The 18,514-nt window shown below is 43.2% G+C and overlaps 1 protein-coding gene and 1 non-coding gene across 2 annotated transcripts in view; one reads left to right on the top strand and one right to left on the bottom strand.

Moving 5' to 3' along the window:
• Positions 1-1,745: 1,745 nt before the first annotated feature.
• Positions 1,746-1,827, top strand: trnas-aga (transfer RNA serine (anticodon AGA)). The gene has a single exon. It is a non-coding gene; the product is annotated as a tRNA-Ser (tRNA).
• A 1,791-nt stretch (positions 1,828-3,618) lies between these two features.
• slc12a7b (solute carrier family 12 member 7b) overlaps positions 3,619-18,514 on the bottom strand; it is a 55,133-nt gene continuing 40,237 nt past the window's right edge. The window contains exons 15-25 of the mRNA XM_071902530.2: positions 18,045-18,164; positions 17,025-17,129; positions 16,388-16,556; positions 15,320-15,515; positions 15,030-15,199; positions 14,696-14,827; positions 13,901-14,008; positions 9,839-10,014; positions 8,916-8,930; positions 7,470-7,603; positions 3,619-7,321 (exon numbers count right to left, since the gene is read on the bottom strand). Of these exons, the coding sequence (XP_071758631.1) occupies positions 7,230-7,321; positions 7,470-7,603; positions 8,916-8,930; positions 9,839-10,014; positions 13,901-14,008; positions 14,696-14,827; positions 15,030-15,199; positions 15,320-15,515; positions 16,388-16,556; positions 17,025-17,129; positions 18,045-18,164 (1,417 nt within the window). The 3' untranslated portion in view covers positions 3,619-7,229. The remainder of the gene's footprint in view (positions 7,322-7,469; positions 7,604-8,915; positions 8,931-9,838; positions 10,015-13,900; positions 14,009-14,695; positions 14,828-15,029; positions 15,200-15,319; positions 15,516-16,387; positions 16,557-17,024; positions 17,130-18,044; positions 18,165-18,514) is intronic.

Genomic DNA, 18,514 nt, shown 5'->3' with positions numbered 1-18,514 from the left:
CGGCTGCTTGGGCTGGTAGCGCGGCACCTGGGGCTGCTTGGGCTGGTAGCGCGGCACCTGGGGCTGCTTGGGCTGGTAGCGCGGCACCTGCTGCGGCTGCTTGGGCTGGTAGCTCAGCTGCTTTTGAGATTGTTGGAAGCTACGCACTTGTGGCTGGTAGCGCGATGCATGCTTGGGCTGGTAGCTCAGCGCCTGGGGCTGGTAGCTCGGCGCCTGGGGCTGGTAGCTCGGCGCCTGGGGCTGGTAGCTCGGCGCCTGGGGCTGGTAGCTCGGCGCCTGGGGCTGCTTGGGCTGGTAGCTCGGCGCCTGGGGCTGCTTGGGCTGGTAGCTCGGCACCTGGGGCTGCTTGGGCTGGTAGCTCGGCACCTGGGGCTGCTTGGGCTGGTAGCTCGGCACCTGGGGCTGCTTGGGCTGGTAGCTCGGCACCTGGGGCTGCTTGGGCTGGTAGCTCGGCACCTGGGGCTGGTAGCTTGGAGCCTGCAGCTGAGGCTGCTTGGGCTGGTAGCTCGGCACCTGGGGCTGCTTGGGCTGGTAGCTCGGCACCTGGGGCTGGTAGCTTGGAGCCTGCAGCTGAGGCTGCTTGGGCTGGTAGCTCGGCACCTGTGGCTTGGGCTGGTAGCTCGGCGCCTGCTGCTGCTTGGGCTGGTAGCTTGGCACCTGTGGCTTGGGCCGGTAGCTCTGCGCCTGGGGCTGCTTGGGCCGGTAGCTCGGCGTCTGGGGCTGCTTGGGCTGGTAGTTAGGCTGCTGTTGGGGATAGTATCTGCTTGGGGATTCTTCTCCAACATGAGAGGCACTGTGGGAAGACTGGTAGGCTGAAACTGGCTCTTGAGCAGTTTCATACTTTTCAGCATCGACCACAGATCCAACTCTGTAAGCTAATAAACAAACATGTTAAAAACTTGATGCATGTGAAATTTGTAGTCATGAAGTGAGTATTTATAAGAGACTTGTAAACTCACTGCTTGCTTGGTGTCTTCCAACAACTAGTAGAGACAACAGCGCCATTCTAGATAAGAGAAACTTCCAGTGGTTACTCTGGATATGTTCAGTGACATTAAATCACAAAACTATATTTTAAAAACATTACCTCAGGAGAAATCCCATGGTTTCTGCCATAGCTGTGACAAGATGAAGTCAGAAGCCCAAGAAGCGCTATCCTGCTCCAGCCAACCCACACAAATACAAGCGACTGACCACCTTAACTTGTTGGACAGACATGGTGCTCTTTTTAAGCAGTTTCCACATCCATTTCCCTTCCATGCCTTCTGATTGCTTAATTGGAAACAGGTGTGAATCATAGAAATGGGTGTGGTTAATTATTGAACAGGCGTGTTCAACAACATTTGAATACTGCCATATGAAATGAAGTAAACTTTTATCCAGTTCACAGATTTTCATTATGACAATATCATGGGGTTGTGTTAACAATCATTAGTCTTGTAAATCTGGGGATAGCTACTAAAGATAAAAAAAAAATCTGTAGTTTGCTAACTGTCTTTGGATGAGATTGTCCACTGTGTGTTTATAGTCTGATATGTCTGCGGATGTAATTCCAGTGGTTACTTAATCCAGGAGCTAAACAATGTATTTTTATGATTATCATTAACTTTTTACTTTCTTAATGAGATTCCCTGCTATGTGAAAAACATTAAGGATAACATCAGCAAGTACATGCCAGGTTTCTGTTTCCCATCATGAATACTGACATGCTGCAGATAGCTGCAGCACATTAGCTTTCATAGAGAGTTGTCGTGGCCGAGTGGTTAAGGCGATGGACCAGAAATCCATTGGGGTTTCCCCGCGCAGGTTCGAATCCTGCCGACAACGATACACTGTTTTCATACAGGTATAACACAGCCGACTTGGACTGTGTTGATGTGAAAGGCCAGGTCTGTCATGTTAAGCAGTCAGTGAATGAGTCAAATAAATAAATGCAATAACAAATAAAATAATGCATGAATAGAGCAATAAATAAATGGTGGAAATAAATGTGGGAGTGTTTATAGAAATGTGCAAATTAATACATAATTTCAAAAATAAATACCGAACATTTTTATTTATTATTATTTATATTTATTCATTCATTCATTTCTTGCCGCACATTCGATTTCCATTTCCATTTCTAGGCTAGTGGATGAGCCTCAAAAAGTCCTTTAGTTTTTGAGATACCCCTACCGGAGGTAGAACAAAACACATGTTTTTTAGCATCCCTAGGGTCTCCCATAAATGAAACAGTTTCTTGTATAAAAATATTTTACTGCAAAGATGGTTAAATTGGTCCACATTTTGATACACCCCACCAACAAAAAAAGGTGCAAAACAAAGCCAATTCGTATGCGACTGCTTGCACATAAACTCATGTAGATTTGAATCAGAAGGTCAGAGAGTGCTCAAACTTGCCATACTTTTAGACAGGATGTTGATCTCCACAGACAAAACAAAGTAGATGTGAATAGCTTGATGTATGTTGGATATATAGATTCATAAACATAGACTTAAAGTAGGCGAAGACAGAAAAAAATGGGGTTTTATGACAAATGTACTTTTTAATATCTCTTCCATAATTTGTCATAGAAAGACAAATGAGGGCATGTTGGATAGGTGTGATTGCACTGAATCTAATACATCAGCAATTTTACTTTAGACCTATACTTTTTCTTCAATACCTTACGTTTTAGACCTATTTGTCTTGACCCATACCAGATAATGAAAGGCTTATAGTCAGTTTTATCTTGTTCATGATGACATTATATCACATTATGTGTTAATATGGCAACAATGGCTCTAAATATGATGCATTTTTCTCTTCTCAACCCATACAAATGAATGGCACAGACTACAACCGATGAGGTCACCTCAGGCATTTTTTGATGGTTTTCACTGACAATGCATGCTACAATTACACAAGTGGTATTGCCAGATTCAGTACAATCACACCTATCAGCCGTTCACAAACTGCATTGTATCAACTGTCACATGAAAGGAAAGTTTACCTCTGCTGACTTGAAACAGCCCACTCAACAGTTCAGAAGCATTTCTTTATTGACAACTACCAATATGTGAAATATGAGATATGTAAGGCAACATCAAGTTAACATGATGTGTGTTAACTTTCCCTCCAGTGAAAACAGGACTTGGAGGCAGCTGCTTGCTGTCCAGGTGTTTGGCAGTGAGAGTGTTGGTCCACTGGTCCAGGAAGACGAAGCTGACAGCGATCTGTGTGACTCACACTCTAATAGAGGCAGTCTTTTACTAAATTAGAAAAGGTCGTTTTAATCCATTATTGTCACCAACAGTAACATGTTGTGATATGGGAAGTGAATATATCCAGTGGACTCACATGGTAGGTAGGCATGAAATAGCTCAGACTGTAGTGAAGCACATACTTGTTTTAGTCTAATACATAATTCATCACAAACTTGCCTCTCTAATCGTTAGGCTACTGCCCAGGATGGTCTTCCCATTTCAGTGACTAATATGTTGGAATACAGTCCCAATAAAACACATTGCTGTTTATATCACAGCTAAGAGTTCATGGTCACCTCTGCTGAAGTTTCCGTCGCTCCTCTCATCAATGCTGCTATACATGCGAATCAACTGAATCAGGAGGCAGAAGAGTTCTGGTTTATTTCAGCACTTTTATTAATTACTCAGAGAGGCACAAATATAATTTACAGGGCTACCTTCCTCTATATGTGCGCCCACAAGTGACATCCTATTCCAGTCTGTGGGACAGCAGCAGAAACACACACACACACACACACACACACCTTCACTTCTCAATGGTATGTACACTGGCACACCAGGACCCCCCCCCCCCCCCCCCTCCCACACACACACACACAGAGTTCTGCTGGTTCTCCCACAGAGCAGAGGCTTTCTCCTTCACTGATCCATATAAAACATTGGTTCTGACAGAGAAAAGATAAAGTGATTGAACAAGTTTTTGTCTTCAGCCAAGCCTCAGTGACACCTTGAGGTAGATAACATTCTCCAGTCACTTCAAACAACACAGCCGTGAAACACACATTGCCGACAATCCTATTTACCTCCAGAAACATTTACTTTTCATTGTTTAGCGTCTTTCCTTCAAGGTTTTATGTATTTTCTCTTTTATTTATGCGCCGCTACCGCTATTCAGCTCAGTAACCAAGCTTCAATTTTAAAAACATGTTTATTAATTTATCTTTACAACTGTTTAAACTTCCAACGGTTCAAACTGTCATCTTCTTAAAACTAGACACAATTTGACATTTTATTACATAGACTCAAAGATTTTATCTTTGGTGGCTAAAATACAAAACAAAAACAAAAAAAACAAAACAATGAACTTCATATATGATGAGTGAGTGACACAATTATATAACCAATTAATTTATACCCTGGTTCCTTTAGTCAATTTATTTTAATATTCTCCAGGGCATTATATAATAGTCTTGTACATGTTGTGTTTCTGATGGGTTGAAACAAAACACAAACAAAACAGATCGGCAAACAAGTTGACCACCACCGTCCTGTTCAGACACATCGCCTCTCCCTCCCTCTCTCCCTCCCTCCTTGAAATCACAAGACTCCCAGTCCTGAAAAATAACACTAGAAGTAACAGAAAAATCAATTATAATGTAACGGTTAGACAAACACCACACAGGCCGTGACTACAGAGGAACAGAACAGAATAAAACACGAGAAACACAAGAGACGTCGCAGAACTGACAATCAGACTCTAAAGCAGAAGTTCTCTTTTTCCCCGCTGTAGGAAAACACAACGTTCTGGTTTTATAAAACACTGCTCAGCTAGGAAAAGGTTGAAAAGAAACTGTGGAGGTACAAAGGGGTCGAATGCGCTTTCCCTACTTTCCTCTGACCCAAAAGTGTCTTTTTTTTTTTGCTGGCAGCATTTAGCCCATGTAAGGAACGGCGTTTAAAATGCCCTGGAAGTCGCACTGTTTTCCTGCATTGTTCGTATGCAGACTTTTGAATGGAAGATGAATCGCACACAGTAAAACAAAGTCGGCTTTTTTTTGGAGAGGTGGTATAAAATAAACAAATTCTTTACCATTTTGTGCTTCCCATTTTTTTTCCTTAAGGTTCCCAGTGATGAAATATATTAAATGTGACAAGAAACAGCTATGGCCATGTGGAGGAAGCACTAATACTTCCACAGTTTCTTTTTTAGTCTTTTTGGCACTTTTTCTCTCCTATACATGGTCATAACGATTCGCCTACTCAGTCCGGGACTTCAAGCCTAAAGAATATCATTGTGTGTGATAAAATATTATAAAAACCCATAGCAACAGGAGTATTCAATAATATGGGATTGCTTGCGATCTGCGTTCTGTTTCCCATGATCCCTCAAAATCAGTCAAAATGTCTCTTTCATGACCTCATGGGCCCCAAGTCAGAGCCCACTCATGTATCAATATCTTACTCCACTTGTGTAAAGGATGCAGTGGCATATTGACAGGTAGAATGTGTATCATATCGCTGCAGTATGTAGACGACAGCACAGAGAGAGTAACAGTGCTGAAAGGTAGCTAGTGCAAAGACAACAGTGCTCTAACTAAGCCAACAGGGGATGAAACCACATCTAAAGAATCAAATTCTTATTGCATTTTAGTCGTGGAAAGAGTCAGAATTATTATTATTCCACAAGTGTCAATTAGTGCTTATGCTTTTTTTTCAAAAATTAAACTATCGAATGCCGACGTTGAAGGCAATCTATGGCTTTAGCGAGTGTACTCTTCAGCCTCTTGTTATCCTAAGCTGTCAAACAGCCTGTGAATTTAAAAAAGCTACAGTCATTCCCAATCCTGCTTAATACAAATTCCTATTAGTACTACTTCAGAAACCATAAATACATAGGTGCATTTATATAACATACTATAAAGTTCACAAAGGGCTATATCCTAGAATATTGACTATGGCTATTTTCCCTAATGCAATGATAGCGCTCCTTGAGGGTGGGGAATATTGACCAATGATTACGTATCAATACCCAATATCAGAAGGTGATCCACCACCCTCTGTGTCTTGGGGGCTAGCAATATGTCTGACAGGATCTATTGCACTTTCAAAATCCTCTTGGCCTATCCTTCACCAAATTAGCCCTGGGCTTACCTACCTGTGCAGATGCGTGTGTGCGTGCTACACACACACACACACACACACACCTACACACACACACATACAGAGCCGTTCTTCTGGGGTTGTCCTGCATTGGACAGTGACAAAGAAACAGCCAATGAATCCACCCTCCTGATTTGATCAGTTCTGTCACAATGTGGATTGCTCTGCGACCTAACCGACATGTTCCAGTGGCTTCTAATCAGACTGCATGTTCTTTCTGTAGTTCATACAGAGACCAACTGAGTTCAGACTGAAGTGACGAGCTCCTAAAAATCCTCTGGAGTACTGATGGTGATGCGATGCAGGACTATATCAGATCACCAAACTCTACTTGACGTTGGAAATTCAGTATGACAACGTGTGTAAAGGTTGTTGTGAATGAGCTTTTTGCAACCTGCTGCCCTCCCTCCATTAGAGGAGAGCTTTGTTTTGAATCCTGGCACTGAAAACAATCAGAGGTCTGTAACTCAAAGTACTAACAATGTGACAGAGCTTTTATAAAGGGTGATTTCCTACCTGTCCGGATCTATCAGTATGTATTTTCTTATTTGAGTCTTAGCAGATATTGCGTTCAAACCCGTTCTGTAAGTTGCCGTCCATGTGTAACTTTTCCTCAGGTCCAACAAACTTCTTTGCACCTCCCAGAGTAGAAATCAACAGACAACATGAAAGACTACGAGGTTCATATGAACAGCACACATTCACTTCTTTGCTGATCTTTATACAATAAGTGTCAATAACTTGACGAACACCAACACGAGAAGAGGGAAAGAATATGAAAATATAACATAACATTTTCAAAAGTAAATGAAAAATATAAAGTGTCTCTATGCTCTATCTTCCATTCGGCAGGGGTATGGTGGCCCGGCGTGGACACACAGCGCGCTCTCTCTTGCTCACTGAGCCGGTCAGTTGGGTAGAGACCAACCGCTCCCTCCCTCCTGAGGTCCTAAAGATCGTCTGTCCCATCACGAGTGGCCCCGCCTTCCAACAACCCCCCCCCTCCGTAAAAACCCACTGAGGCTTCTTCCCCGAAAATGCCCGGTGACTGGTATTCATGGCGATGGCCCATGTGCGCAGGGTGGGGCATGAGGGTTTTTTTTTTACGAGTAGATGGTGATGACCTCACGGCCACCACCTCGGACCAGGAGGACCCGGTTCAGACCCTCAAGGAGAACCTCCAGGAACTCCATGTCTGAGAGGAGAGGGGTCAAGGTGTAAACAAACAACACACAGCCCATCTCACAGAAAGAACAGATGATCTTAACATTTCCTGATCCTTCATCTCAAATCATTACACTGAACATGTGACTTGAATCAGTATGGTAGTAAGTAAAGGATACAGTTTTCGTCTCCTCCTCTGTTCCTGGGCGGTCCGGGCATATTGAGCAGAACCAAGTGAGCTCCCTGGGACTTGTTGACCACCACCCCGTTCAGCTTGACCGCTGTGTGCATCCGACGCACATTAGACTGGTTCCTAGTGTGACATGAGGCTTGTAGTGAGAAAAGACCATGCTGGGGAAAAGATTAATCACCATACTAAAGGAAATCCTAAATTTCACTGGTTCTACTTTCCCCCCACAGTGTAGGAGACGAGGTGGGGAACAGCCATGATACTAACTGGTTCCCAGGATATTCTCAGTGAATATGAGACCAGTACTGTCATCATTATAACTTTAAAACTCAACCCTCACTGTGCAATATTGGAGGGTCTTGAAAAATTTAGAGGTGTGGCAATCCAAAAATATTTTAGCTCTATAAGCCTAGAACTTTTTCGATTTTTAACTTGCTTAGATTAGACTTACTTACTTGCTTAATTATAATATAACTAGTACACTGTGTATTTGCAAAGAAAGCACCTTCACCAGTTGAAAAATCAATCATTTATCTATTGATTTTTTTTCTTCTTAAGGAGCAAATTACTGTATTCTTTTCGGCAGATGGAGCATCAGCCTCAAACAGAAATGTGAGAACAGAGGCATGGCAGGTTATGGTTATGGGACTGAAGCGTTTTGAATTTCAAATGAACAAACTGTTGAGGTCATGATATACAGGCAGCATTTAGAGACAAAATGGACATGGAATTTCTACACCAAAATAAGTCCAACAGTATTTTTTTCATAATAGCTTAGCTTGTTATCGCCAAATTATATATACACTGCAGTTCAAATTGATTTTATCCCGTTGACCAATTCATTCCAATTCATCAATTCATTGCAAAAGAAAGCATTTTCCACGTCCTTTCCCTCAAAATGTTGCCTCTGTATCATCACTCTCATAAAGTTAGACCACATGGCATTAAAGCAAACACAGCACATGACATGTGAACAGCCAGAAGCTAAATTACAATGAGGCAAACAAAACGAGGCGCTTCCACAAAACTTCTGCTTTCCATTCATCTGAAGAGGAAAAACATCCATCTTTTAAGGTCGTGGTGCAAACCGACCTTGGGGGCAAATGCATTTGGCAGATTGTGTCTGCTTCCTAAAACAGAACTGAATATCTGTGTGTCTGCTACTCACTTTGATAAACGCTAATGGATGGAAAGCACAAATAATGTCATGATTACATGCTTGGAACCAATGGAGGCTTTTCGGCCATACATATGACGGCGAAACAGGAAGCACATGCACGTACGCGCACACACAAGCATGCAAACAGATACACACACACACACACACACACACAGATGTACAATGGAGGACATGGAACAAAACTACAGTCACCCACTGCCATACAGACACAGAGTATACACATACAGCCTAGGGGCAAAGAGAAATGTGACTTACAGACTCTCCCACTCTCTAGAAGGAGGAAACAACAGACAGAACAACAGAAACAGGCTTAGATGCGTCTACATCAGCTCTCCGCCACACCGCATGCCACTGACTGTCCCGAACGGCTCATCATGACACCCAAAGGCGACCGCAGGTGATCACAGGAGGCGCCGGTCACTTGGCAGGGAGCCGTTTGATGTGTATGATGAGTTTCATGTTACAATTTCCTCCATTTCTTCCTGTTATGAGTACTAGTACATCCATAGAGACTGTATAATTGTTTTGTGCTTTTACAATCATTTATGTAAATTGAAAACTCCAATATATTCGGGACTGGGACACACATGATGGAACTCCACACACTGACAGTATGGACAGTATGGGATGAAAAGTGTTAGTCTATACGGCAAACACGGTGTGCGTGTGGTCTGCGTGGTGCGGCCATGCACTGAGACTCAAATGGCTGAAAGTGTACACACACACACACACCTAATGCAGCCTGAATGCACACACCATGCAGGCAGTTGTCCCATTTCACCCTGTCAGGCTCTGGATGTGCACATTACTACGATTACACACTACAACTACACATGCCGTCCTCCTGCATAGAGGCTGTTGCACCATCCTGAAGTTCTGTTATATCTTTTCAATACTTGTATGTATTTTGACAAGATCAAATTGGGAAAATTCATTCAAAATGGTGCAAATGTCTCTCACAAGGCACATGCAATACAAGGTTTTTTACCGTCACCAGCTTAACAGTATTTGGGGCTTTTTCAGTTACATATAGAAGTAATCACTGTGACACTCCTCCATTTTGGGGCTGGACCTTGCAGTTACAGAGTTATGATACCGTCGTTCCTTCGTAAGCTATACATATAGAGAATATATTGATATAGTTGGGTGGTGTTCAGAGTGGAGGGGCGTGAGCTTACGGTTTCATGTTAAACAGGTCGCGTACGGCCACGTTGGCATTGGGCTCGCGGTGCCGGTTGCGCTCGGTGAAGAGCTTCTCCTTGGTCCAGGTCATGTGGACCCGATCGGGCCCCGTGTCGGCCTTGTCGTTCAGCGTGGCGTGAGACGCCGTGTTCCTGTCGTGGATGAGCTGGGCCTGGAAAGGGAGGGAGAGAGACGGATGAGAGGATGAGCGAGAGAAAAAGAGAGGGTGAAAAGAGTGAGGGAGGTTGAGAGAAGGTGAGCGGATATGAAGGTGAACCAGGAAAAGTTTTAGAGGGAAGGAAGAGGTGAAACAAAAGGTGGTGAAGGGATGGAAGAATGGAAGAAAGAGTGAGAGAAACAGAGAGAAACAGGGAAAGGCGGTGTAATGAAGGGCAGCAAGGAAGTTCAGGGATAAAAGAAAGATTTGAGAAGATGACAGTCCAGGACAATGGCAGGGAGATGGAAGAAAGTGAGAAATGGAGGAACACAGAGAGTGAAAAAACAAGCATCGAAGAGTACCAACCATTAAGGAAGGAGGACAATTAAAAAGAGAAGGAGGAAGAGGAAGGGAAGGAGGAAGGAAGGAGAACAAGTACTTTCCTACTACAAGTTGTATGGGTGAAACCATGCTAACCATGCTATGGAATGATAGGGATGATACAAACCTGGTTCAACTGTTCAACAACCAGCAGGAATATTAAGGACTATAAATTATACTGAGACTCATGAACCACGTTAGTACAACATGCAATGTGCACAACAAGACAATGTTCATCTAGGTAGGCTGAAGGCCCTAGCTAGTGGAGAAACACAAAGTCTTGGTTGATTGACACAAAACGGAGTAGTGGTATTGGGAATGAACCAAACTGGGATGTCAAAAAGGGTTCAAAACGGATACTGGACCACTATAGATGATAACACAATCCAATGTTTTACTAAAACAATGGCCTATGTACTTTGGAGCAGAGATAGAATGGCAATAACATAGATACTTTTAAATAGTAAATGGTTTTATTAATAGAATTTCTATCTGGTTTCATCACATTTGACACCAATTTTGTTCCATCTCTGCCCATGTGTCCGTGCTACGCAGTCCAACCTCCACACTTCTATAACCAGTCAGTGATAAATAAGAATGGATTATGGTTTTACTATTAATAACATTCGGCATCATGAAGATATGGATACCGGGATTTATGATCTAGCAAGGAGGCTTAATGGTAATCTTCCAGACCAAAATTAGATGACACTATGAGATATACAGGTACTATTATCAGATGTAAACACAGAACGTGTCCTCACATGAAGTTATTTTAATCAAGGAAAGATGAAGGTTGTACTAGTGAGTCAACAGGCTAAAGCCTAAGGTGACTATGATCCTTGTTTCATATCATCCACCCGCTCTGTATCTCTACACTGCAAGAAAATATTTAGGGCTTCCTCATTCAAATATTTAATTTGGTGAGTTACAGGTGAGACATTCCCTGGCTCTTCGTCCAGTAAACCAAAAATGTGACATTTCAAAGCCAACAGAGGGAGGAGAAAATATTAAATTTGTTGGTAGAAAGAAGCTCCAAGGGGCTTCTCCAGCCCAGATGGGTGGCCTTGTGATCAATAACTTGCACATCCTTTTTGTGCAAGTGTTTTACTTTGAATCTATCAGTGCGGCTTCTAGAAGATATTCTTCTTTCTGTTATGCTTGCTGACTACTAGCCGTCACTGTCAGTATCAACGGTGACTGTGGTATGTAAGTGAGTGGCAGGAGACTTGCTGATGAAGGGTTATGGGGGGTTGGGTGGGGGTGAGGTTTGTAATGGTGGTGATGATGAGGGTGGTGATTTTGCTAAAAGGAAAAAAGGAGAGGACAGTATTGACCAGTCAGAACGGGAACTATAATGCACCAGTCCCAGGTCAAATAGCAGCTGTAAATAATTCTTAGAGATTGTTTTAACCTGCTTTAAGTAACAGATGGGTGAGTTTACAGCATCAGGACAGTTCAGCAGGGATCAGTTAAGTTACAGTTTGCCAATACCATTTGATCCACATATTTTTTGTGACGATACTGTCCACTCTTTCCTCCCAGCAGGTGGGAGGTGGGGGTGGGGGAGGGGGGTGAGGGGGATGGTAATGCAGGGGTTGGGCTACAGTTCCAGGATGTGACAGGCCGGTATTCACAAAGCAGCTTCCAATGACTGTACAGTAAGTAGCACTACTCTTGGACCAGTTTGGACGTAATTGTCAGTAGAAAAAGTAGGAGATGGATCCCATCAGTGATCCTAAACCAGCTGCTCTCTCTTGGCTGTCCATGAGTCTGTTTCACACTGCATTTACCTCAGTGGCTAACTGCATTATACAACCTTTTCCATCCTAGAATAACTGGCTCTTAGTCCTGGGCCAACTAAGGTTTCACACTGGTACATTAGCCCGGATGTCACAGGGTTTCAGAATAGTCCCAGAGCAGTCCTGGGCTAACTATTAGTTTAAGGCTAAGCATAACCCCGGGCTAAGAATGTGCAGTGTAGAAAAGCACGATGCCTGGCAGGTCAAGGAACAGTAAGGATATGTTCATAAGACATAAGCAAGGTATGGAGTACCAAAGTCCAAAACTTTCTCAGAGAAGACTGGGTAGGAAAAAGAAGTAATGCCTGCATTCACAACAGTAAAAAGTAAGACTTATTAAGTAAATGAAGACATTTGACTATTTAAACAAATACTTTGTCAGACGTGAGACCTTGCTTAGTAAACACAGACCCAGGACCTGTTACATATCAAACATCTTGGTAGAGGTACTGCTTAAGGACCACTTCAACTGAAGTTATGAATTTGTAAAATCTACAACTCCTCAGCCATCATCCCTCATCATCATTAATGTTGTATAATGCCTTCATAGTTTAGGTCAAGACCTCTAATAAACTTTCTGGGGTTAACTCAAAAATTCATCTTTAAAAAACCCCCAACAAAATGACCACCAACAAAAACAAATACCATCTCAGACATGATCCCAAAAACAAAACTGATCCATGATTAGTACACCTACTCAATGGCTATGGTTACACTTATCATTTCAATGCAATGTTTCTGATCATAGAGATCAAAATGTATTCAATCCCATCATTGTTCCTCCACACTTACTGAAAATGCATCTCCCATGGCACTATTTATTTGAATCTGTGCCAATATTACTGTTTCCCCATTCTTCCCCATAGATGCATTGTGGCCTGATAATGTCCACACTAGGAAGAAAAACAATCACAATGCGAGCCTGACCACTTACACATCTGGTTTTGGAGGCATGATAGAATTGGGAGTAAAATCTGATTTTGTGTGTCCAGATCTTTCACCTAAACCAGATGATAAAAGTCACATTTAAATGACAAGTGTAACCGCAGCCAAAGATCCAGCTTTGTGAAGACGGGCCTGTGTGTCTAACAGCGAGGGACAGTGGGTTGACAACTGGGCTACCTCGTCCTCTTGAGTGTCCTCCATCTGTGAGGACTGCCGGCTGGGGCTCGCGCCCTGGGCACCGCCCTGGTTCTTCCTCCGGATCGAGCTACGCGATTCGTCAGTGATACTCTGAATCTGAGCGGGGCGGCGTGGCCCGCAGAGGCGTTGGCAGATGGACAGGAAAAGGGGGCCAATTGTCACACAGCGCAGCGGTTGGCCAGATATTACTCAGATAATGTTGTGATTAAACTATCTGGAGTATAATTTATAGAATCTACCCAAAGACTTTCCTGTGACTTTTCATTTTACATATAATCTGATCTATATGACATTAAAGGTACTTAAATTGGTTGTGATGATATGTATACTAGTCGTCACTGTGCACACACACACACACACACACTCACTCACTCACACACACACAGAAGCAAACTGGCAACATTCAATAACAATACATGTCAACCTTCTTGAAAATCTTTATATGATCTAATCATACTAAGATCCAGTCTAAGAGACACAGTAAGCATTTCATTCATGTTGAACTGTAATGCAACAACCAAGATGAAGAGAGAGTGAAAGTAGGGATGAGTTAAGGTGGATAAAGTGTGTGTTACCTCTCTCTCCCTCTCAGTCCTGGACAGCTGCATCTGCTTCAGCATCTGAGACCTCTGCTCCATCACCAGCGTCTTCTCGTAGGTGAAGGCTGAGATGTCGCTGTCGTGCTGCAAAAGAGGGCAGAGAAACATCGGAATCAATAACATTTTGAACTAAAAAGACACTCGGTAAAGCGCACACCTCCGCGGATGCTGAACAATTCTCCAACTTAACGTAACGTTTAAATTCTAATTGGCACTGGTGTGGAGGGGAATAGCCAGACCTTTACTTTTTCTGTAGCATAATATGGCTTGATGTACATACCACTTTTTCCAATGCCGTTATAAATTCTTAGTACAGAGCTTTTGGTATCTGCCACTAGAGAGCACCCATCTGATAGAGAAGCATTTTTTTAAATTCATTTTTATCTACACAGTTCTTGATGAGCCTTTTGTAATAATAGACTCTGCTTTGGGTTTGTCTTATGCATCTAAAAACAATAATCAACGTGTTCAAGCTGGTAAACAATGACTCCACTTGACCATTTCATTTTCTAGTTCAACTCTAGTTTGGTTTGATTTTGACTTTGATTAACATAATTTTCCATAAATTATGTTTAGCAGCATTTCAATATCTGAACTCCTGATTATGGCACATTTTAGACTTGATTAATTTATGTGAAAAAGTTCAGATAAAAGCAGTCATTTTTTCTATATATCTAATTCAGTGTTTTAGGTCAGTATCAGCCTGATTCCAATGCACTGATGCATCCCAGTCCATCTTGTATGGTGTTATTCTATAGAACAGAGTCTCACCATCTCCACCACCTCCACCTCTGCGTCCAGTCGCAGGTGGTAGAGGAACATCTGGAGGTCTTTCTTCATCTGGATGCTGTTGTCATCCATCTGGGCCACGGTGAAGATACGCATCTTACACTTCCTCCACACCTGCAGGAGGGAAAAACAGAGGGGTGTCGATTGGTTTGGAGGGAGGGAGGGTGGAAAAATTTAATTAAAAAACATGCTTCTATTTCTCTCCTCAGCTCTTACTGTATTTCTTTTCTTAGCACTTTGCTCTTACATGATCCTTCTTTGGTCTATATCTCAGAGATACACACACACACACACTTTTCCACACACTCTAGCCCACCTTGTGCTGCCGCAGCAGGAAGGGCAGCAGCATCAGCATGCCTCCGTCGTGAACCACCCACCACACGTCGATGGTGCCCTCCCCCAGGCGGTCCTGGTTGGTGGGGAAACTGTCCACGTTCTTAGCCACCAGCAAGGCCTGATGGGCCGCCGTGGTCTCCCGCACCGTCTCTGGATGGAGAGAGGGAGAGAGACAGAAAGGTAAAGAACGAGTTTCTATGAGAGGCAGGGTTAATGTAGGCTATTCCATCAGCGTGTGGTGTCTGCTCTGATGTGGCTCTCCCTGTGTACCTATGAAGTTCTTCCAGGACTGTGGGTCGTTGGACTGCTTCCAGAGGCCAGGCCAGGCCATCAGGACTGCGTTGTGCTTCATGCCTCCCAGCCCCGCCGATTGGATGAGGTGGGAGAAGCCGTCTCTCAGGTTGGAGGACACCACAACATGGCAGAAACCCTTGGTCCGCTCTGCTGACATGGACGCCTTGATGTTCTGGACGGAGCGAGGGACAAAGACAAATGGAAAGTGGGGATGAAGGAAGCAAGGAAGGAAATGGATTTTTTAGCCATTCATCACTGCTTTGACTTTTGAGGAAAAAAAGATGTGTTTATGGAGAAAGTACCATGGCTAGTGATTGGTATGGATCCACTGTTTCATTAGGGTAGCACTGCTCCCTGGTTGAGCATTGCCACTTCCTCAAATTTAACAGTCAGCACTCTCATTAGAATCCTAAATATCTTAAATGTTTCTGGTTCAAGACAATTCACTAGAATGGGTCTAAACAATGTCCATGAGTCACATGAGTCCATGTAATCTGGAATTGCTGGAGCTTCTGCAGATGATTGCTAGTGAACATAAAGTAATCCACTGAAATTGCTTTTGAGGACACAGCCAAATCCCCCTGCAAAAAAGGATGAAAATGTTCCCTGTGGTGATTTGCTCAATGTTGCCAGTAGGTGGCAGCGTCAGTCTAAATTTCAGGTGTACAAAGCTTGTCACAAGCTTCTAAATCCTGTTTGATACTCTTCTCTCTCAACAGGTCTGCTGCTGGTTGTTCCTGCTCTGAACTCTCAACAGATGCTCGTTGCCAGCAAACATTTCAATCAATTTTTTGATTTTGTCCAAAAAATGCTCGGCCATGATATACAAGCAACATGAGGCAGTATAAAACAGATTATCTCATCAACTACGACCATGAAATCACACTTTTGGCTTGATAGAGCCTTGTGTGAGGAGTGGAAAGAGTTGCGGGTGAGGGCAACAGGAAGGACAACTGACTCAATGACAGATAAAGACTTGTGATATCTTGTGCGTCTGCTTGCACACGTGTGCATGTCTGTGTGTGTGCGTTATTTCCACTGTACCTGCTCAGCCTTCTTGGCCTCTGCGTCCTTGGTGAGATAGGTTCCCTCCAAGACGTTTCCCACTATGGTCAGGCCTTTCCCCGCCTTCAGCTGAGTGGTGAAGGACAGCAGGCGAGGGTGCTTGACCCCTAGATCTGCGTCCACGTTCAGGAGCACCAACAACTGAGGCCTGGAAACAATAAAGAAACAGAGTGAGGAGACAGAGGGGAGAAAGCAGAGACAGGAGAGGGGAGATAGAGTTATATTCCATTGCTTTGCAAGGTGAAGAACAGGAGAGGTTGTTTGATTCTTATGTCTGAGCAGGTTAGAATATAGACAGAGGAGAAATGTGAGTGGTTTGGTTTTTGGACAGGCAGTGTGCGAGGGCAGCCGGTGTGGCCTGTATACCAGGGCTTATCAACCGCCTCTGTCAGATTAGGTTGAGGACCAAGAGATTAATCAAATTCACTCTCTGTCTGTGTCTATTTCTATCTCTGTCTCTCTCCCTCCCCAACAGTGACAGGTGGCACTTGTACCCATGTCAGTATCCAAATTTCCACTCAAATTTATCTTTTGATACTGTGAGTGTACTTGTACTGATTTACCTGATGCAATGCAACTGTAACCACACACACACACACACACACATATACTGTACCTCCAGTTCTTGGTGTGTGGTGGCGCCTCTTCAAGGCGAATGAGGGCATAACGGGCAGCATTAAGAGACAGGCCGCGGATGCCATCACCCCACTCCTTCTCCGCCCTGGTGAGGAGAATGAATGAATGAGGATGAATCCACGGATGAAAATCATTGGAACAAGCAATTATATTATTACATTTACATTATATCTGCTCAGAGAGACTGAATGGATAATTTAACAGCTGAGTCTTCCAGTCAACAGTCTTACAGTGTAAGTTCTGGATAACATACACCCCTTTTATTTCTGACATTTACTGGACATTTACTGGTGATTGCATTGCCAGTAAAGCCACCACTAGCTTCTACCCACAAGCATCTTTCCCCATAACTCTCAGTGCGCTAGGAAAGCATAGCTAGCAGAGTGTGTTAAGAATAGACTATAATGAAATTATTTGATGCCATGATGTATTTAATGCAATTTAAAAGGCCTGCTGTTGTATGGTGAAAAGCTTGTAACTCCAATTTTGGTGATTTTCATGTTTGTATTTGAAGGATTACATAGTCCTCTATGGGCGGAGAAAAACTGCATGAATCTTCGGATTATCAAATCCTTTCAAACCCCAATGTATAATTCCAAAAACGCATGATTGCTAATCTAAAAATGACGTTTTTCTTGATTCCTAAGAGGTTGGCATTTTGGAGAGACGAGTGTTTTTACCCGACAGCAGATATATTAAACTTGGGCACTTTCTGCACTGAAGTGGTATTTGTTGCTGCCCAGAACTCTATTTTTCAGCTGTTCAATAAATGTCACGGTATCTGATTAAGTGCCAGGCCAGCACCTTAAAAATGTTTATTCTCTGTATACAATCTATCACTTAACTGTACAGTACGCTCTCCTTTATTCCCCTTTCATTACATTTTCCTCTTTTGCATCATTTCTGCATATTTCTTATCTTTCCTGTCAAGAAGCATTTGTACCACTGTAAGCTTTACTTTGTAATTTAAAGAAATCACTGCGCACAAAACCATTCTTACCCTCGGTACTCAATGTATTTGTAGATGCAGCCAGCGATGGCCATGGCCACGATAGCATAGTACCAGGAGCAGATGAACATGAGAGAGAGACACAAGCTCATTCCCAGAAAGGACAAGGCCCTGTGGGAGAAAACACACACACTTTCAACATCATCAAAAACTATTAACTACTGCTGGTGCTTTCAAACTTCATCCATTCGCAAAACTCAAGGAAAATGTCTTGCCGAAACAATGATACCGTTTCAGAACCGGAGAGCTGAGAGGCTTGATAATTGAAGCCTGGATAAAAGCAGTGAAAGCCGCTGCTAACAATAGTGCCGTGCTGCATTGTCCTCTACCTGCATTGTGGAACTAATCCTGGTAAATACCCTCATCGTGCTAGAACTTGTTTTACACAGAATCCTTTGGCATGCACTGAACAGGTACGTCTGTCTGTGTGCGTGCACGTTTTCATGCCGTGCGGGTTTAGA

This window comes from Centroberyx gerrardi, chromosome 22, assembly GCF_048128805.1.
Source record: "Centroberyx gerrardi isolate f3 chromosome 22, fCenGer3.hap1.cur.20231027, whole genome shotgun sequence".
Lineage (NCBI taxonomy): Eukaryota > Metazoa > Chordata > Actinopteri > Beryciformes > Berycidae > Centroberyx > Centroberyx gerrardi.
Note: the sequence above shows the minus strand (reverse complement) of the source record. Positions and strands in the feature narration are given on the sequence as shown.